Raw genomic sequence first — 14,527 nt, 5'->3', positions numbered from 1 at the left:
AAAACGGCCAGTTTTTGAGCTGCAATTAACTGTACCAGTCGGGGTGACCATGAGGCACAGCTACCTAAATTTACAGTCCAAAAAAAAGATAGAAACTAAGGTAAATTCAAGAGGGAGCTGAAGGTGCAAAAACGGCGGAAGTTGATAGCGGACATTTGCCGTGGAGATTTAAAGATCCAAAATATCGGGAATTATCGCGTTTGCTCGCTGCATTTCATCAAAAGTAAGGCATTATTGACTTTTTATCTTTATTCATTTGTTAGATGAAAAGTATTAAAAGTTAGAAATCCTTCAGTAAAATTGCAAAATCGCCCATTGTTCTCAGGTGGGTTTTAACATGCAAAATGAAAACGCTTCTGAAGCTCCATTTACCATTTAAATAATCGTAAACTCTCAATGCGTTTGGAAATAAATTTTACTCAGATGCAAGCTAAGGAATGGGATAATTGTCAGCTGTTAGTTGGACAAAAATCAGGAGATTTTATTATTTGCCAAAATATATTTCTCAATGTTTCTTGTTTAAAGCCTGCACAATCATAGAAACATAGAAATTAGGTGCAGGAGTAGGCCATTCGGCCCTTCGAGCCTGCACCGCCATTCAATATGATCATGGCTGATCATCCAACTCAGTATCCCGTACCTGCCTTCTCTCCATACCCTCTGATCCCCTTAGCCACAAGGGCCACATCTAACTCCCTCTTAAATATAGCCAATGAACTGGCCTCGATTACCCTCTGTGGCAGGGAGTTCCAGAGATTCACCACTCTCTGTGTGAAAAAAGTTCTTCTCATCTCGGTTTTAAAGGATTTCCCCCTTATCCTTAAGCTGTGACCCCTTGTCCTGGACTTCCCCAACATCGGGAGCAATCTTCCTGCATCTAGCCTGTCCAACCCCTTAAGAATTTTGTAAGTTTCTATAAGATCCCCTCTCAATCTCCTAAATTCTAGAGAGTATAAACCAAGTCTATCCAGTCTTTCTTCATAAGACAGTCCTGACATCCCAGGAATCAGTCTGGTGAACCTTCTCTGCACTCCCTCTATGGCAATAATGTCCTTCCTCAGATTTGGAGACCAAAACTGTACGCAATACTCCAGGTGTGGTCTCACCAAGACCCTGTACAACTGCAGTAGAACCTCCCTGCTCTTATACTCAAATCCTTTTGCTATGAAAGCTAACATACCATTCGCTTTCTTCACTGCCTGCAATCACCCAAACTACTTATTTATTTATGTCGCAATGTGAGTACAAACTTCCCCAAGCCCTACCTTGCAATCACAGTGGGCACTGCATTGAGAAATATATTTTGGCAAATAATAAAATCTCCTGATTTTGTCCAACCAACAGCTGACAATTATCCCATTCCTTAGCTTGCATCTGAGTAAAATTTATTTCCAAACACATTGAGAGTTTACGATTATTTAAATGGTAAATGGAGCTTCAGAAGCGTTTTCATTTTGCATGTTAAAACCCACCTGAGAACAATGGGCGATTTTGCAATTTTACTGAAGGATTTCTAACTTTTAATCCTTTTCATCTAACAAATGAATAAAGATAAAAAGTCAATAATGCCTTACTTTTGATGGAATGCAGCGAGCAAACGCGATAATTCCCGATATTTTGGATCTTTAAATCTCCACGGCAAATGTCCGCTATCAACTTCCGCCGTTTTTGCACCTTCAGCTCCCTCTTGAATTTACCTTAGTTTCTATCTTTCTTTTTTACTGTAAATTTAGGTAGCTGTGCCTCACGGTCACCCCGACTGGTACAGTTAATTGCAGCTCAAAAAATGGCCGTTTTCGATGTTTTTAACGGGTGTGAAAGTGCGTGTTTTCCCATTCACTAACATGTACCGGAAGTGACGCTTGTCCCCCAGTTAAAATTTGCGGTCACGTGGGTGCGGATCTACGCTCCAGTGACCTTTTGTGAAATCACCCTATATATATGTGTGTGTGTGTATATATATATATAATATAATATAATATATACACACACACACACACACACATAATATATATATATATATATAGCACAGGAACAGGCCCTTCAGCCCACAATGTCTGTGCTGAACATGATGCCAAGCCCAACTCTCATCTGCCTGCAAATAATCCATATCCCTCCATTCTCTGCATATCAATGTGCCTATCCAAAAATCTCTTAAATACCACTATGATATCTGCCTCCACCACCACGCTCAGCAATGTGTTCCAGGCACTCACCTGTTCCTGTGCTGTACCTTTCTATGTACTATGTTCTAAATTTAAAACATAAGATAATTTTATGTCTTCAAGTTTAGGGAAGGTGCTTGGGATGGAATAGCAGGTAAACTGCCATGTAGAATCTTGACCTGTATACCTGGTTGGAACTTTTATATTTGATCTTTATTGTTCCACTAGAGCTGCCTTGGAAGAGAATGCCTACGGCCGAATGAAACAAGTGGTGCAATGGTACCTATCTGGTTTTTACAAAAAACCAAAGGTAAGGCTGGGGTATGGGGCAGTACCAGGAGTTTAAGAATAAGAGACAGTGGGGAATTTAGCCAGTTACATGGCCAGGGAATAAGAGTACAATGTGATACTACTATTTGGAAATGTTGCCGCTGAAAGTTTGTGTTGTAGTTCAATAGGATCCATAATCACAGCTGCTTGTGATTTATTTTCAAACATAAATTGCACTGTGGCCTTGCCCAAACTTTCTGCATGAGCAGATGGAGCTCTCTCTTAACCATAAAAATGTCAAACTTGGAGTTAAGGATGAGAAAGGCTAATGGAATGAGAGGATATATATTGGAAATATTTTGATTTTGGAGTGTGAATTGAATGGAAGGACTTAGGAGTGAGTAAAGCCAGAGATGATAATAGCAATAGGTTGTTGTGGCAGTCACTTTAAGTTAGAAAGTAGTCAGCATTAGGGGTTAATAAATGACTTTTCCGAGGTCATCCCAGTCATAGTTCAATGATTAAGCCAGTTGTTCACCAAGTATGCTCAAATTTGTTCTTTCACCATGGCCATTGTTCATTGCTGGAAGACAAATCAGTTTAATAGATTGAGCATTTTTTGGACAAAAAGTTTCATCTATACCTGCACATAGATTTCTATATTACAGAACAATCAGAATTTTAGAAACATGCTATCTGCTTAATGCCAATTGAGGTGTTTTATTCCAAATTTCTTCGTCAAGACAGGAAAGTAACTGTCTTGTAAATTGTTAACTTGATAGTCAGATTCAAACTCTGTGTTACTTGTGGCCAATACATCACCTCAAATGGGCAGTCTGATTTTAAAATTAACCCAGATTGACTGCCATTTTGAGTACAAGTCACGCAGACAGGGATAATTGATGGTTTTATTTCCTTTCTTCTTTCTATCAGGGACTGAAGAAACCATATAATCCAATCTTGGGAGAGACCTTTCGTTGTTACTGGTACCATCCTAAAACTGATAGCCGCACTTTCTACATAGCAGAGCAGGTAAACCTTGTTTCAAGTTGGCATAGGCTGCGTCCTTTTCCATGAAAATTTTGTACAGTCAAAGAATAAGAATGTCGATGCCTAAGCTGACTTCTTATTTACATCAAACTAATTGATTTCTTGAAAATAAAATTTCAAGTAATTTAACACACTAAAATATCTTCCCTTGAAGGTATACTAGACAATTAGGACTTGTCCATCTGAAAGAGATGCTGGACACGTTTACAGGCACTGGTTCAAGAGGGATGTAGATTAAAGTTCACAGAAATATCTAACGTGGTTTCTAATGTGTATTGTTGTTGGCAAGGCCATGAGAAGGGGGGAAGTGACATTGAACGGATGCAGACAGGAAAAAAACGCTGAGATAAAAGTTGGTAAAGGGTGTGAGGTGAGTGTGCTGCATGGTTTAAGTTAGGGAGTGTTAGTACGGCACAGTGGCGCAGCTGGTAGAACAGTTGCCTCACAGTGCCAGAGACCTGGATTTGATCCTGATATCCGGTGCTGTTAGTGTGGAGTTTGTACGTTCTCTCTGTGACAGCGTGAGTTTCCTCCAAGTGCTCCGGTTTCCTCCCACATCTCAAAGATGGCAGGTTTGCAGGTTAGCCTCTTGGAAAAAATTGCCTCCAATATGTCGGGAGTGGATGAGAAAGTGGAATAACATGAACGGGTGATTGATGGTTGGCGTGGACTCGGAGGGCTGTTTCCATTGCTGTATCTCTAAACTAAAACTAGGCTCAAGTCAGCCATATGCAAGTCCCTTGCATTGAGGAAAGTTGTCCAACTGATAATTAAGTTCCAGACTAACTGTGTTTTGCTCTGTAATAGGTATCCCATCATCCTCCAGTTTCTGCATTTTACATCAGTAACAGGAAGGACAATTTCTGTATCACTGGTTCTATCTTGGCCCGCTCCAAGTTTTATGGTAAGAAATTTATTGGCAACCATAATCTTCAAAAAACAAAATTGCCAGTTTGTAACAGGAAAGGGACGCGAGGTAAATGGTTTGGAGAAGGAAGCTTTAGCAGCTACTTGGGAATGTCTCCTAGGCAATTGGGGTGTTTCATGGTATTAGTGATCAAGCAAAGTGCAACTAATGCTCTAAATTACAGGATATTTTACTTGAATTCTATAAACTCTGAATTTCACTGATATAGGTGAAAAGTTATTTTCATTGTTGGCTGCAAAGGTATTAAAGGATTAGTTCCACATGGCTAGGTGGAATGGAAGCCCAGATCGAAAATGGTACATTATTATAGCTACTGAATTCGTGAGAAAGCGTGGAATTTTGTAATAATTGGAAATGGTTTCAAGTCATAAATTAGCTCATTTTCACTGTCAAAGTGCAATCACCTGGAATAGAGAAAAGTTATTTACAGTGATGCTTAAGAACTTGCGGCTAAATGTGTTGCCACTTAGTTTTAACTTAATTGGTTGTAATTCATATTGTAGATATCCTCAAGTTGTGACAGATGTTGTAAAAATGAAGTGTTTCTTTTCAGATGCAGAGAAAGTATTTAATCTACAGTACCTCTAATTTTTAATTTACCTCTCCTGATGCTGGCATCAAGTACCTCAATTGTAAAGTCTTTCATTCCCCACCACTAATGTGCTATCATTCTGAATGTTTTATTAAATATTTTGAAAGCTCAAATATATTATGTCAAAGGGATGCTAAATTCTGGAAATGTCTTGGCAAATAAGGCTATAGCACATTCTTCAACAGGACACACAGTTTCACTGCAGTATAAGTTCAAACAGATCATATAGGCTTAAACGGCTGATTTCTCAGATCTTTTACTTCTCCCCTGCAGGGAACTCACTTTCTGCTCTATTGGATGGTCAAGCACAACTCCGGTTTCTCAATAGAAACGAAGATTATATCATCACCATGCCATATGCGCATTGTAAAGGTATAGCTCTGAGGTTTTTTTTTGCTGCTTTAATTTCTGGTTGGCAATACTGCAGAGAAACAGAACACTTCCAAGGGAAATCATTTGGTTCACCTGTGCTCATTCTTCTGCAATACCAACCACAACATCTTTTGATTACAGTCTTTAGAATGTTCCGGGCAGTATTCTTGGTTTAATTATTCTTCTGGCAGCTTTCTGCAATTGTTGATCACTTCTATGTGAAGAAGTATATCCCAACGACTTGCTTTTTGTTGTCAATTTTCAACATCCTTTCTGACACAAAGACTTAAATAAGCCAAAACTGTTCCCCATACCTTTTACACCATCATTGGTAGTTTTGTGGCACATGGCCAATATGGTTTGTGCCACATGGCCAATAGCTGCAAGACCCAGATGTTCTACATTGATCCCTTATCCTCATTCCCAATTACCTCTAAACCTAGCTCTTAAACTGCTAACTGGTGTCTTCTGTTATTTATTAAAACGTTCCAAGGTATTTTTGAGGGAGCACTATAGATAAATTGTTGTTTATGTGCAATCTGAGTTTCTCGTTCACATGCACATATGGGGAAACTACTTAAAGAAATGACAAAATAATTATAATGTCAGTAGGAGGTGAAAATCATAAATCATGGGTGGGCTGTGTGGCTTCTGTTTCTGCTCTGCATGTTTACATATGTCTGTACACACATTTCTGGTGCCGTGTCCGACCGTCACAGTGCTATCCATTCATTCAACATTAGTCAGTTCTTTCATAACCTGTCTGCACTTGTAAAAGCTGTGCACTTACATTTGTATCATATTGCATATAAAAGGATTACGTTTTTTTTATTCCATTCCTTATGCAAAGCTTGCATTCTTCCATTATGTGTTCTGCATTCCATTCTGTCAGTATCCACCATGTGGAAGGGAAATTAACTTAATCTTGTCCCTATCAAAATGCCAACATTTATTTATCTCTTTGTTCCAGGACTCTTATATGGAACACCAACCCTGGAATTGGGAGGAAAGATAACCATTGAATGTGAGACAACTCATTACAAGGCAGAGCTTGAGTTCAAGCTGAAGGTAAAATAGATCTTGCCCACTGCTCCTGTACAATTGAATTCAGGGATATTTACAAATTGAAATGTTTGGAACTGAAATGATGACTTTATATGCAATAAATTAAATCTGCATTAAAGGAAAATCTGGCAGAACAAGTCAGCTGCTTGTTGTCGATCTTTGCTTCCATTAAATAAAAATAGGTGTTTAGTGCTATCTGACATCACTCTATCAGATTAACAGCTACGCAATGTTTGTACAAATCTACCTTCTCTGTCCTAGGACTTATAAACAGTTTCATTGGTGAGCTCCCCTGTAATTCTGAACTCATCACATCATGGGTTTTGATGCTATAAGCCTGGTTCAGTATTCTGATACAATAAGTCAAGCTTCACAAAATTGCATATTTCTATTTGTAATTATTTCCATGTTTGATGACAGCCTTTCCTAGGTGGTAATGACTGTGTGAACCAGATCATGGGGAAGATATCACTAGGTGAGGAGACATTGGCCACATTTCAAGGACATTGGGTAAGTTCCTGCACCAACTCAGCACTCAATTTGAGAATTATTTCTTTACTTTGAGTGGCTTTTCTGTTTACTAAAATTTCCCATCTATCTCCTGAGTCTTGCTTAGTTTTAGGGGAACCAACCATTAACAGCATCTTCTGAATGGGTACTTCTTCCTTTGAAACAAGATAGTTTGTGTCAGAACAGTATTGAATTGTGGAAGCCTCGTAGATGAGGCTAATGTTATCTTCAATCGTCATCCACGGAGCTGGTAAATGGGGTTAGTGTAGTTTGACACGTGATGGTTGGCAACGAACATGATGGGTCGAAGGTTCTGCTCTGTAGTACTCAACTTGTATTTTTGTGTCCTGACTTCTGAACTGATTTTTTGTATACTATTTGCAGCCCCAACGAGATCAGTTAATTCAACACACTAAGTTGGGATCTTCCAGTCAATTTAGTTTACTAACATAACAACAGTCCTTTAACAATGGATCATAATATGAGCCACAATTTACTTTTAGCTCTGCTTACAGCAATCCCACGGACATAGAACAAGTCCATTAAGTCTCAGCATTCATTTGTGTCTTATTGCTCAACTAAGAAAGAGATAGACTGCATAATAATCTTGAATGTTTCTGCCCCCCCCCCCCAGAAAAAGCACTTGGAATCCACACAACTCTGGGGCCCAAACTCAAAGGAGACTAATCAATTAGAAGTCTGATGGCCTTTTGAGACTAATATAAAATTAATTTGACCAGTGTTCATTTAGTTACAGGTTGTCATGAGACAGCTGCAATAAAAGATTGATTCTATAGAATTAAAATTTTATATTACACTGAGTGCGAATTCCAAGTTGTGAAATAAGAAGTGATTTGCCTGTCTGAGGTTGTGCATGCTGCATACCACAGGGAAAGTGTGGTGTGTGTGCAACCAACGTGTACCATATTGATTGAATTAATTAAAAGATACAGCATTGAAACAGACCCTTCGGCCCACCAAGTTTCATGCCAACCATCTGTTCACACTCGATTAAGTTATCCCACTTCCTCATCCACCGTCTACACACTAGGGACAATTCACAGAGGCAAATTTACCAACAAATCCGCAAATCTAAGGGATCAGTGAGGAAACCTATGTGATCGCAGGTAGAATGTGCAAATTCCACACACAGTATCAGAGGTCAGGGTCGAATCCAGGTCTCTGGCGCTGTGAGGCAGCAACTCTACCAGCCGCGCCACTGTGCTACCATATCTGAACTGCATGTTCCTGATGGGGTTGTCATGAGAATTTTACTTTAAATCAAACCAATTATTTTTCTTTCAGTTCTTAGTGCTGAATTGTAGAGAACACTTTACTTTGTATCTTGTTATTGCCACCTCTTACGTTGGATTAGTATTTAACATTTTCTTCTCTATGTATAATGCATCGTAAGCATAAAATGACACAAAGGAGAAACGGGAGTAACTCATCTGGTCAGGCAGCATGTCTGAAGAACATGGATAGGTGATGGTTTGGGTTAGAGCCTATCTGAAGACGTGTCCCAACCCGAAACATCACCCATCCATGTTCTGCAGAGATGCTGCGTGACCCACTGAGTTACTTCAGCATTTTGTATTTTCTGTAAACCAGCATCTCGAGTTCCATGTCTCCACACATGAGCTTGCTTATTATTGCCTATAAATTCCTTTACTTTGATAAGCAAAGTAAGTTCAGGGAAACAATTTTTCTAGTTAATATGGGAATATTGAAATGTTTTCAAACTGTTGTTTGTGAAGCTAATAATCTTTGTGAAGCAGGAGCTTTTCCACAATAGTCAGTGTGTTCTTTTTCTGCAACAGGATCGGGAGGTTTATATCCAGGAGAAAAAAATTGGATCTCCTGTTTCATTCTGGAGTGTGACCAGTGAGATTCGGAAACAGCGTCTAGTACGTCATGCTGTGTGTTCGGAGGAGCAGGGTGACTTTGAGTCAGAAAGGTATGTCAGAGTGGAGACAAATAATATCAGCGCTTTAAAGGAAGAGTCACATATTTCTACAAAATGAACTTGCAATAGAAGTTATGGAAATGAGTTCTATAAATTGGCTTCAGAAACTCCTTTTCATTTTACAATGTGGGAATCATTCATCAGGTCTGATCCCAGAGCAGCAAATTAGTTTCATACTTGATGTTAATGTCAGTTCAGCTTATTGTGGAGTCATAGCATTGAGAGTTTCAGAACTATTCCAAGATTTGAGGTGCTGTGATCCTTTTCCGTCCCTGAGATGATAAACTATGGGTATAATTCTATCTATTCTGGTATATGTTTCTAGTGTTCAAGAAGCATTCTTTTAACAACCACAACCACGACCAAAACCAGGTCGGTGGGGACGCTGCAAGCCGGCGCCCTGCGTGTTAGATTTTTCAACTTTTTAATTTTTTTTTAGTATGTTTTAAAGTATGTTTTTAATGTTTCTTTGTGTGTCTTGTGTGGGGGGGGGGGGTGAGGGGGAAACCGTTTTGGTCGCCTCCTCCACGGAGAGGCGACTTTTTCCAGGTCGCCTCCCCCGTGGCCTAACTGCGAGGATCCGACGGCCTTTCCCGGACCCGCGCCGGGGGCTTCAGTGGTGGATGCAGCGTGGACTCTCGGCGTGAAGTGGGCGAGCCCTCGCCGGGGCTCGCCGGAGGGGAGCGTTCCATTTCGCTGGCCCGCGGCAGCCGGCAGCCTGAAGCTGGAGCGGCGTCCGCAGACTGGGATCCCTCGTGGGGGACCCGGGAGAAGAAGAAGCAACCACTGCCGGCCCCGCGGCCTACCGCGTGCCCAGCGTGGACTTACCATCACCCCTGGAGGGGAGCTTCGACTGCCAGCCTTGCAGTCTGCGGTGCTTCTGGCTGCGGCGCGGCGGGGGACTTTAAATCTTCGACCGCCGGCCTGCGGCCTACATCATCTTGAAGCTGCGGTCTCCGGTGGGGAGGCACCGATTCAGGACTTATCTCGACTTGTCTACACATCTGGACGCCCGACCATAGGGGAAAATGGAGGAGGACTGGCCAAATTTTGTGCCTTCCACCACAGTGATGAATGCTGTGGTGGATGTTTGTGTTAAATTTTGATTGTGTATTGTGTGTTCTTTATCATTGTACCGCTGCTGGCAAATGTATTTCACTTGCACTTTATGTGCAATGTGACGAATAAAACCGCATTGTATTGTATTAACTGGTAGATCATATTTGGTATTTATTTGGACGATGTTGGAGGTGGATCTATAACATTGCAAATAATTGGTTGTGAGTGAAATGGTTAGATGTTTCTGAGAGATGAGGTAAGCAGCAACCACATGTATGCAGACACAAGGAACTGCAGATGCTGGTTTCAAAATAAAAAGAGAAAGAGGTGGAATAGTTCAATGGGCCAGGCAGCATCTCTGGAGAACATGGATAGGTGATGTTTAGGGTCGGGACCCTTCTTCAAACATGTATGTGTTTTGATTATACTCCTACTGTTGTATTTAGTGCTAACTGAGATAAACAGGTTGAAAGATTTGGTAGGTACACAAAATTGCTGGGGAAACTCAGCGGGTGCAGCAGCATCTATGGAGCGAAGGAAATAGGCGACGTTTCGGGCCGAAACCATCAGTTCAGTTCAGTTTATTATCACGTGTACCGAGGTACAGTGAAAAGTTGTTTTGTTGCGTGAGAGTGTCAGCAGTAAGACAATACATGATTACAATCAATCCATTTACAATGTATAAGGTATAACGTTTAGCCTGACATGTGGCCTGACTTCAAATTTGATCTGATTTGACCCCCACTTTAAAAAAAACCTGAAAATAAATGAAAAGCAATAATATATTCATGATTATATATTAAAAACTATGCTGAGACGTGGATTATAATCTGAATCGGGTTCAGCTCTTGAATGAAATTGTATTTATTTTAATAGCTAGAGATTTGGAATGTGAGCGAGGCATGCAGTGAGAATAGGAACTCAGGAACAAGGAGAAGCCTGTAACAATGAAGGTTCACAATAACGAATCTGAAAAACCTGGACCACTTTCCGCACCTCAGGAGCCACCTCATGGCAATGATGAAATTCACCACTGCATTCAGTGTACCAGCACAGCCTTTGGTTACAATGAGGTAAAGGATATTTGAGTTAATGGATATTGGAAAATCAAAGTGTTAGATCAGGCACCAAACTCGTGGTCTACCACCCAGCTTGGAAATATAAAGTCTTGCCTTCATTGTGACAAAATCCAATAACTCACAACTAGAAGAACCATTGAAGTGCAAGGACTGCATTTGTCAAGGGCTCGGGTGTTCAATAAATACTGATCTTATCAGCAACAACCACATTTCATGACTGCAAATAGTATAAAGTACCTGAATAGAACAAAAAAAGGAAATACTTGGCAGATTTGGCAGCATTTTGGAAACCAAACCAGAGTTACAGTGCCCTCCATAATGTTTGGGACAAAGATCCATCATTTATTTATTTCCTTCTGTACTCCACAATTTGAGATTTGTTATAGAACAAAAATCACATGTGGTTAAAGTGCACATTGTCAGATTTTATTAAAGGGTATTTTTGTACATTTTGGATTCACCATGTAGAAATTACAGTTGTGTTTATACAAAGTTCCCCCATTTTAGGGCACCAGAATGTTTGGGACACCTGGCTTCACAGGTGTTTGTAATTGCTCAGGTATGTTTAATTGCCTCCTTAATGCAGGTATAAGAGAGATCTCAGCACCTTGTCTTTCCTCCAGTCTTTCCATCACATTTGGAAACTTTTATTGCTGTTTATCAACATGAGGACCAAAGTTGTGCCAATGAAAATCAAAGAAGCCATTATGAGAAACAAGAATAAAACTGTTAAAGACATCAGCCAAACATTAGGCTTACCAAAATCAACTGTTTGGAACATCATTAAGAAGAAAGAGAGCACTGGTGATCGCAAAGGGACTGGCAGGCCAAGGAAGACCTCCACAGCTGATGACAGAAGAATTCTCTCTATAATAAAGAAAAATCCCCAAACACCTGTCCGGCAGATCAGAAACACTGTTCAGGAGTCAGGTGTGGATTTGTCAATGACTGCTGTCCGCAGAAGACTTAATGAACAGAAATACAGAGGCACTGCAATACAGAAATACAGAGGCAAGATGCAAACCACTGGTTAGCCGCAAAAATAGGATGGCCAGATTACAGTTTGCCAAGAAGTACTCAAAAGAGCAACCACAGTTCTGGAAAAGGGTCTTGTGGACAGATGAGTCGAAGATTAACGTATCAGAGTGATAGCAAGAGCAAAGTATGGAGGAGAGAAGGAACTGCCCAAGATCCAAAGCATACCACCTCATCTGTGAAACACGGTGGTGGGGGTGTTATGACCTGGGCATGTATGGCTGCTGAAGGTACTGGCTCACTTATCTTCATTGATGATACAGCTGCTGATGGTAGTAGCATAATAAATTGTGAAGTGTATAGACACATCTATCTGCTCAAGTTCAAACAAATGTCTCAAAACTCATTGACCAGCGGTTCATTCTACAGTAAAGACATACAAAGCAATAAAGGAGTTTTTCAAAGCTAAAAAATGGTCAATTCTTGAGTGGCTAAGCCAATCACCTGATCTGAACCCAGTTGAGCATGCCTTTTATATGCTGAAGAGAAAACTGAAGAGGACTAGCCCCTAAAACAAGCATAGGCTAAAGATGGCTGCAATACAGGCCTGGCAGAGCATCACCAGAGAAGGCACTCGGCAACTGGTGATGTCCATGAATCGCAGGCTTCAAGCAGTCATTGCATGCAAAGGATTTGCAACAAAATACTAAACATGACTACTTTCATTTACATGATATTGCTGTGTCCCAAACATTATGGTGCCCTGAAATGGGGGGGGGGGGGGGGACTATGTATATACACAGCTGTAATTTCTACTTGGTGAAACCAAAATGTATAAAAATACCCTTTAATAAAATCTGACAATGTGCACTTTAACCACATGTGATTTTTTTTCTATTACACATCTCAAATTGTGAAGTACAGAGGCAAATAAATAAATGATGGGTCTTTATCCCAAACATTATGGAGGGCACAGTAATGCTTCTAGTTGTTATCTTTGATTTCGAACCGATTAAAATTGCAACGGTAGAGACCAAGAAAGAGGGAATGAAACCATGGAGGTGAGGTGGTGCCAACTGTGAGACTGACAAAGACATGATAATTGCATGATCTGAATGGAGAAGATAAAAATAGGAATTGAAGAAGGCAGAGGTAAAAAAACGTCGTTGTTTAACTGAGGTCCAAAACATTGCAGTTGTGGAAATGTGAAATGAAAAGTAAATGCTGGAAATACTCAATAGATCAGGAAACATTTGTGGAGAAAAAGGTTGAATATTACAAATTGATGACATTTCATGAGAACTGGCTAGTTCTTCCATAAATTGGAAATGTTGATTGCCTGAATTTGTTGAATTCAACTTTGAGTCCCAAGACCTCTCACATGTCTACCAGAATAATAAGATGCTGTTCATTGAGCTTTATTGAAAAATTGTAAAGGACCAAAGAGCCTTAAGTATAGAATTAAAGTTAGTGGCATCTGGAATCTCAGGGTTACCTGTGAACTGAACAGAGCTATTCTGCAAAGCAGATACACAATTAGGCCGTGGGCCGAGGTGCCAAAAGGGCTCTAGATTTTAACTTTGTGACCCATGTCTGGTATCTACTTGAAAATTGGCACAGATTTAGATAAAACATCATTGATAAGGAATTCATAACTCGTCAATACAAAAGGTTGCACACTAATTAATTAAGCTAATTAGAAAAAGTAACAACGCCCTCTTGTGCTCAATAATATATAGCTGTATATTCTATGGGGAGCTGGATTCCATTCGGGTATTCTGTGGTAGCGCCAAGACTCGAATGGGAACATTGAATACGAGACTGCTGCAGAGGTCCCGGGTTTCACCGGCTCCTGAACCTGCCTAATTAATGGGTGAGGGCAGATCCTGTGCGTTTTCTAGTTTCATGAACTCCACTGACTGCCAGTGTGCAGAGTGGGGATCACAGCCATAGTGGCTGGGGCAGTGCCAGGCTGGGAGAAGGCTAAGGCATCTTCCACTGAGAGGAAAATGCCCAACCCTAACCCTAACTCGCCCCCTTCCAGAGCTGCCCACGGCTGGAGCTGGAGCCGCTTTGGGACTGGCTGCGGGCTCTGTACGTGTGGCTGCTCAGCGCATCCACCTCGGCCAGCGCTCAGCGCGTCCACCTCGACCGGCATGCCCTTCTGGATCATCAGCAGCAGCCCACCCGGCGCCACGATTACACCGAATGTCAACATGATGGCGAGCAGCACTGCCCTGCACGCCGCCCGGGCCGCCTTCAGCACCCCCATAGCACCGGCTTCGTCAGTCCGCACGCTCGCTGCAACACCGGCCGGCCAATAGCCCAACCGACCGCTCACTGCACGCACTGGCTGGCCATCAGCCCAACCAACCCCTCACAGCACCCACCGGCCGATAGATCGACCGACTGACTGACTCCCTCTCTTCCCCCCTGCTGTTCAGCCCGGTCTGGCCCAGGGGCGCCTTCAGCACTCCCATAGTGCCGGCTCCGTCA

At 41.3% G+C, this 14,527-nt stretch overlaps 1 protein-coding gene across 1 annotated transcript in view; it reads left to right on the top strand.

The window, feature by feature from the left end:
- osbpl5 (oxysterol binding protein like 5) overlaps window positions 1-14,527 on the top strand; it is a 104,331-nt gene that overhangs the window by 81,069 nt on the left and 8,735 nt on the right. The window contains exons 11-17 of the mRNA XM_033039141.1: window positions 2,394-2,475; window positions 3,369-3,467; window positions 4,293-4,389; window positions 5,279-5,377; window positions 6,348-6,445; window positions 6,863-6,952; window positions 8,773-8,909. Coding sequence (XP_032895032.1) covers window positions 2,394-2,475; window positions 3,369-3,467; window positions 4,293-4,389; window positions 5,279-5,377; window positions 6,348-6,445; window positions 6,863-6,952; window positions 8,773-8,909 — 702 coding nt within the window. The remainder of the gene's footprint in view (window positions 1-2,393; window positions 2,476-3,368; window positions 3,468-4,292; window positions 4,390-5,278; window positions 5,378-6,347; window positions 6,446-6,862; window positions 6,953-8,772; window positions 8,910-14,527) is intronic.

This window comes from Amblyraja radiata, chromosome 20 (assembly GCF_010909765.2).
Source record: "Amblyraja radiata isolate CabotCenter1 chromosome 20, sAmbRad1.1.pri, whole genome shotgun sequence".
Taxonomy (NCBI): domain Eukaryota; kingdom Metazoa; phylum Chordata; class Chondrichthyes; order Rajiformes; family Rajidae; genus Amblyraja; species Amblyraja radiata.
Note: the sequence above shows the minus strand (reverse complement) of the source record. Positions and strands in the feature narration are given on the sequence as shown.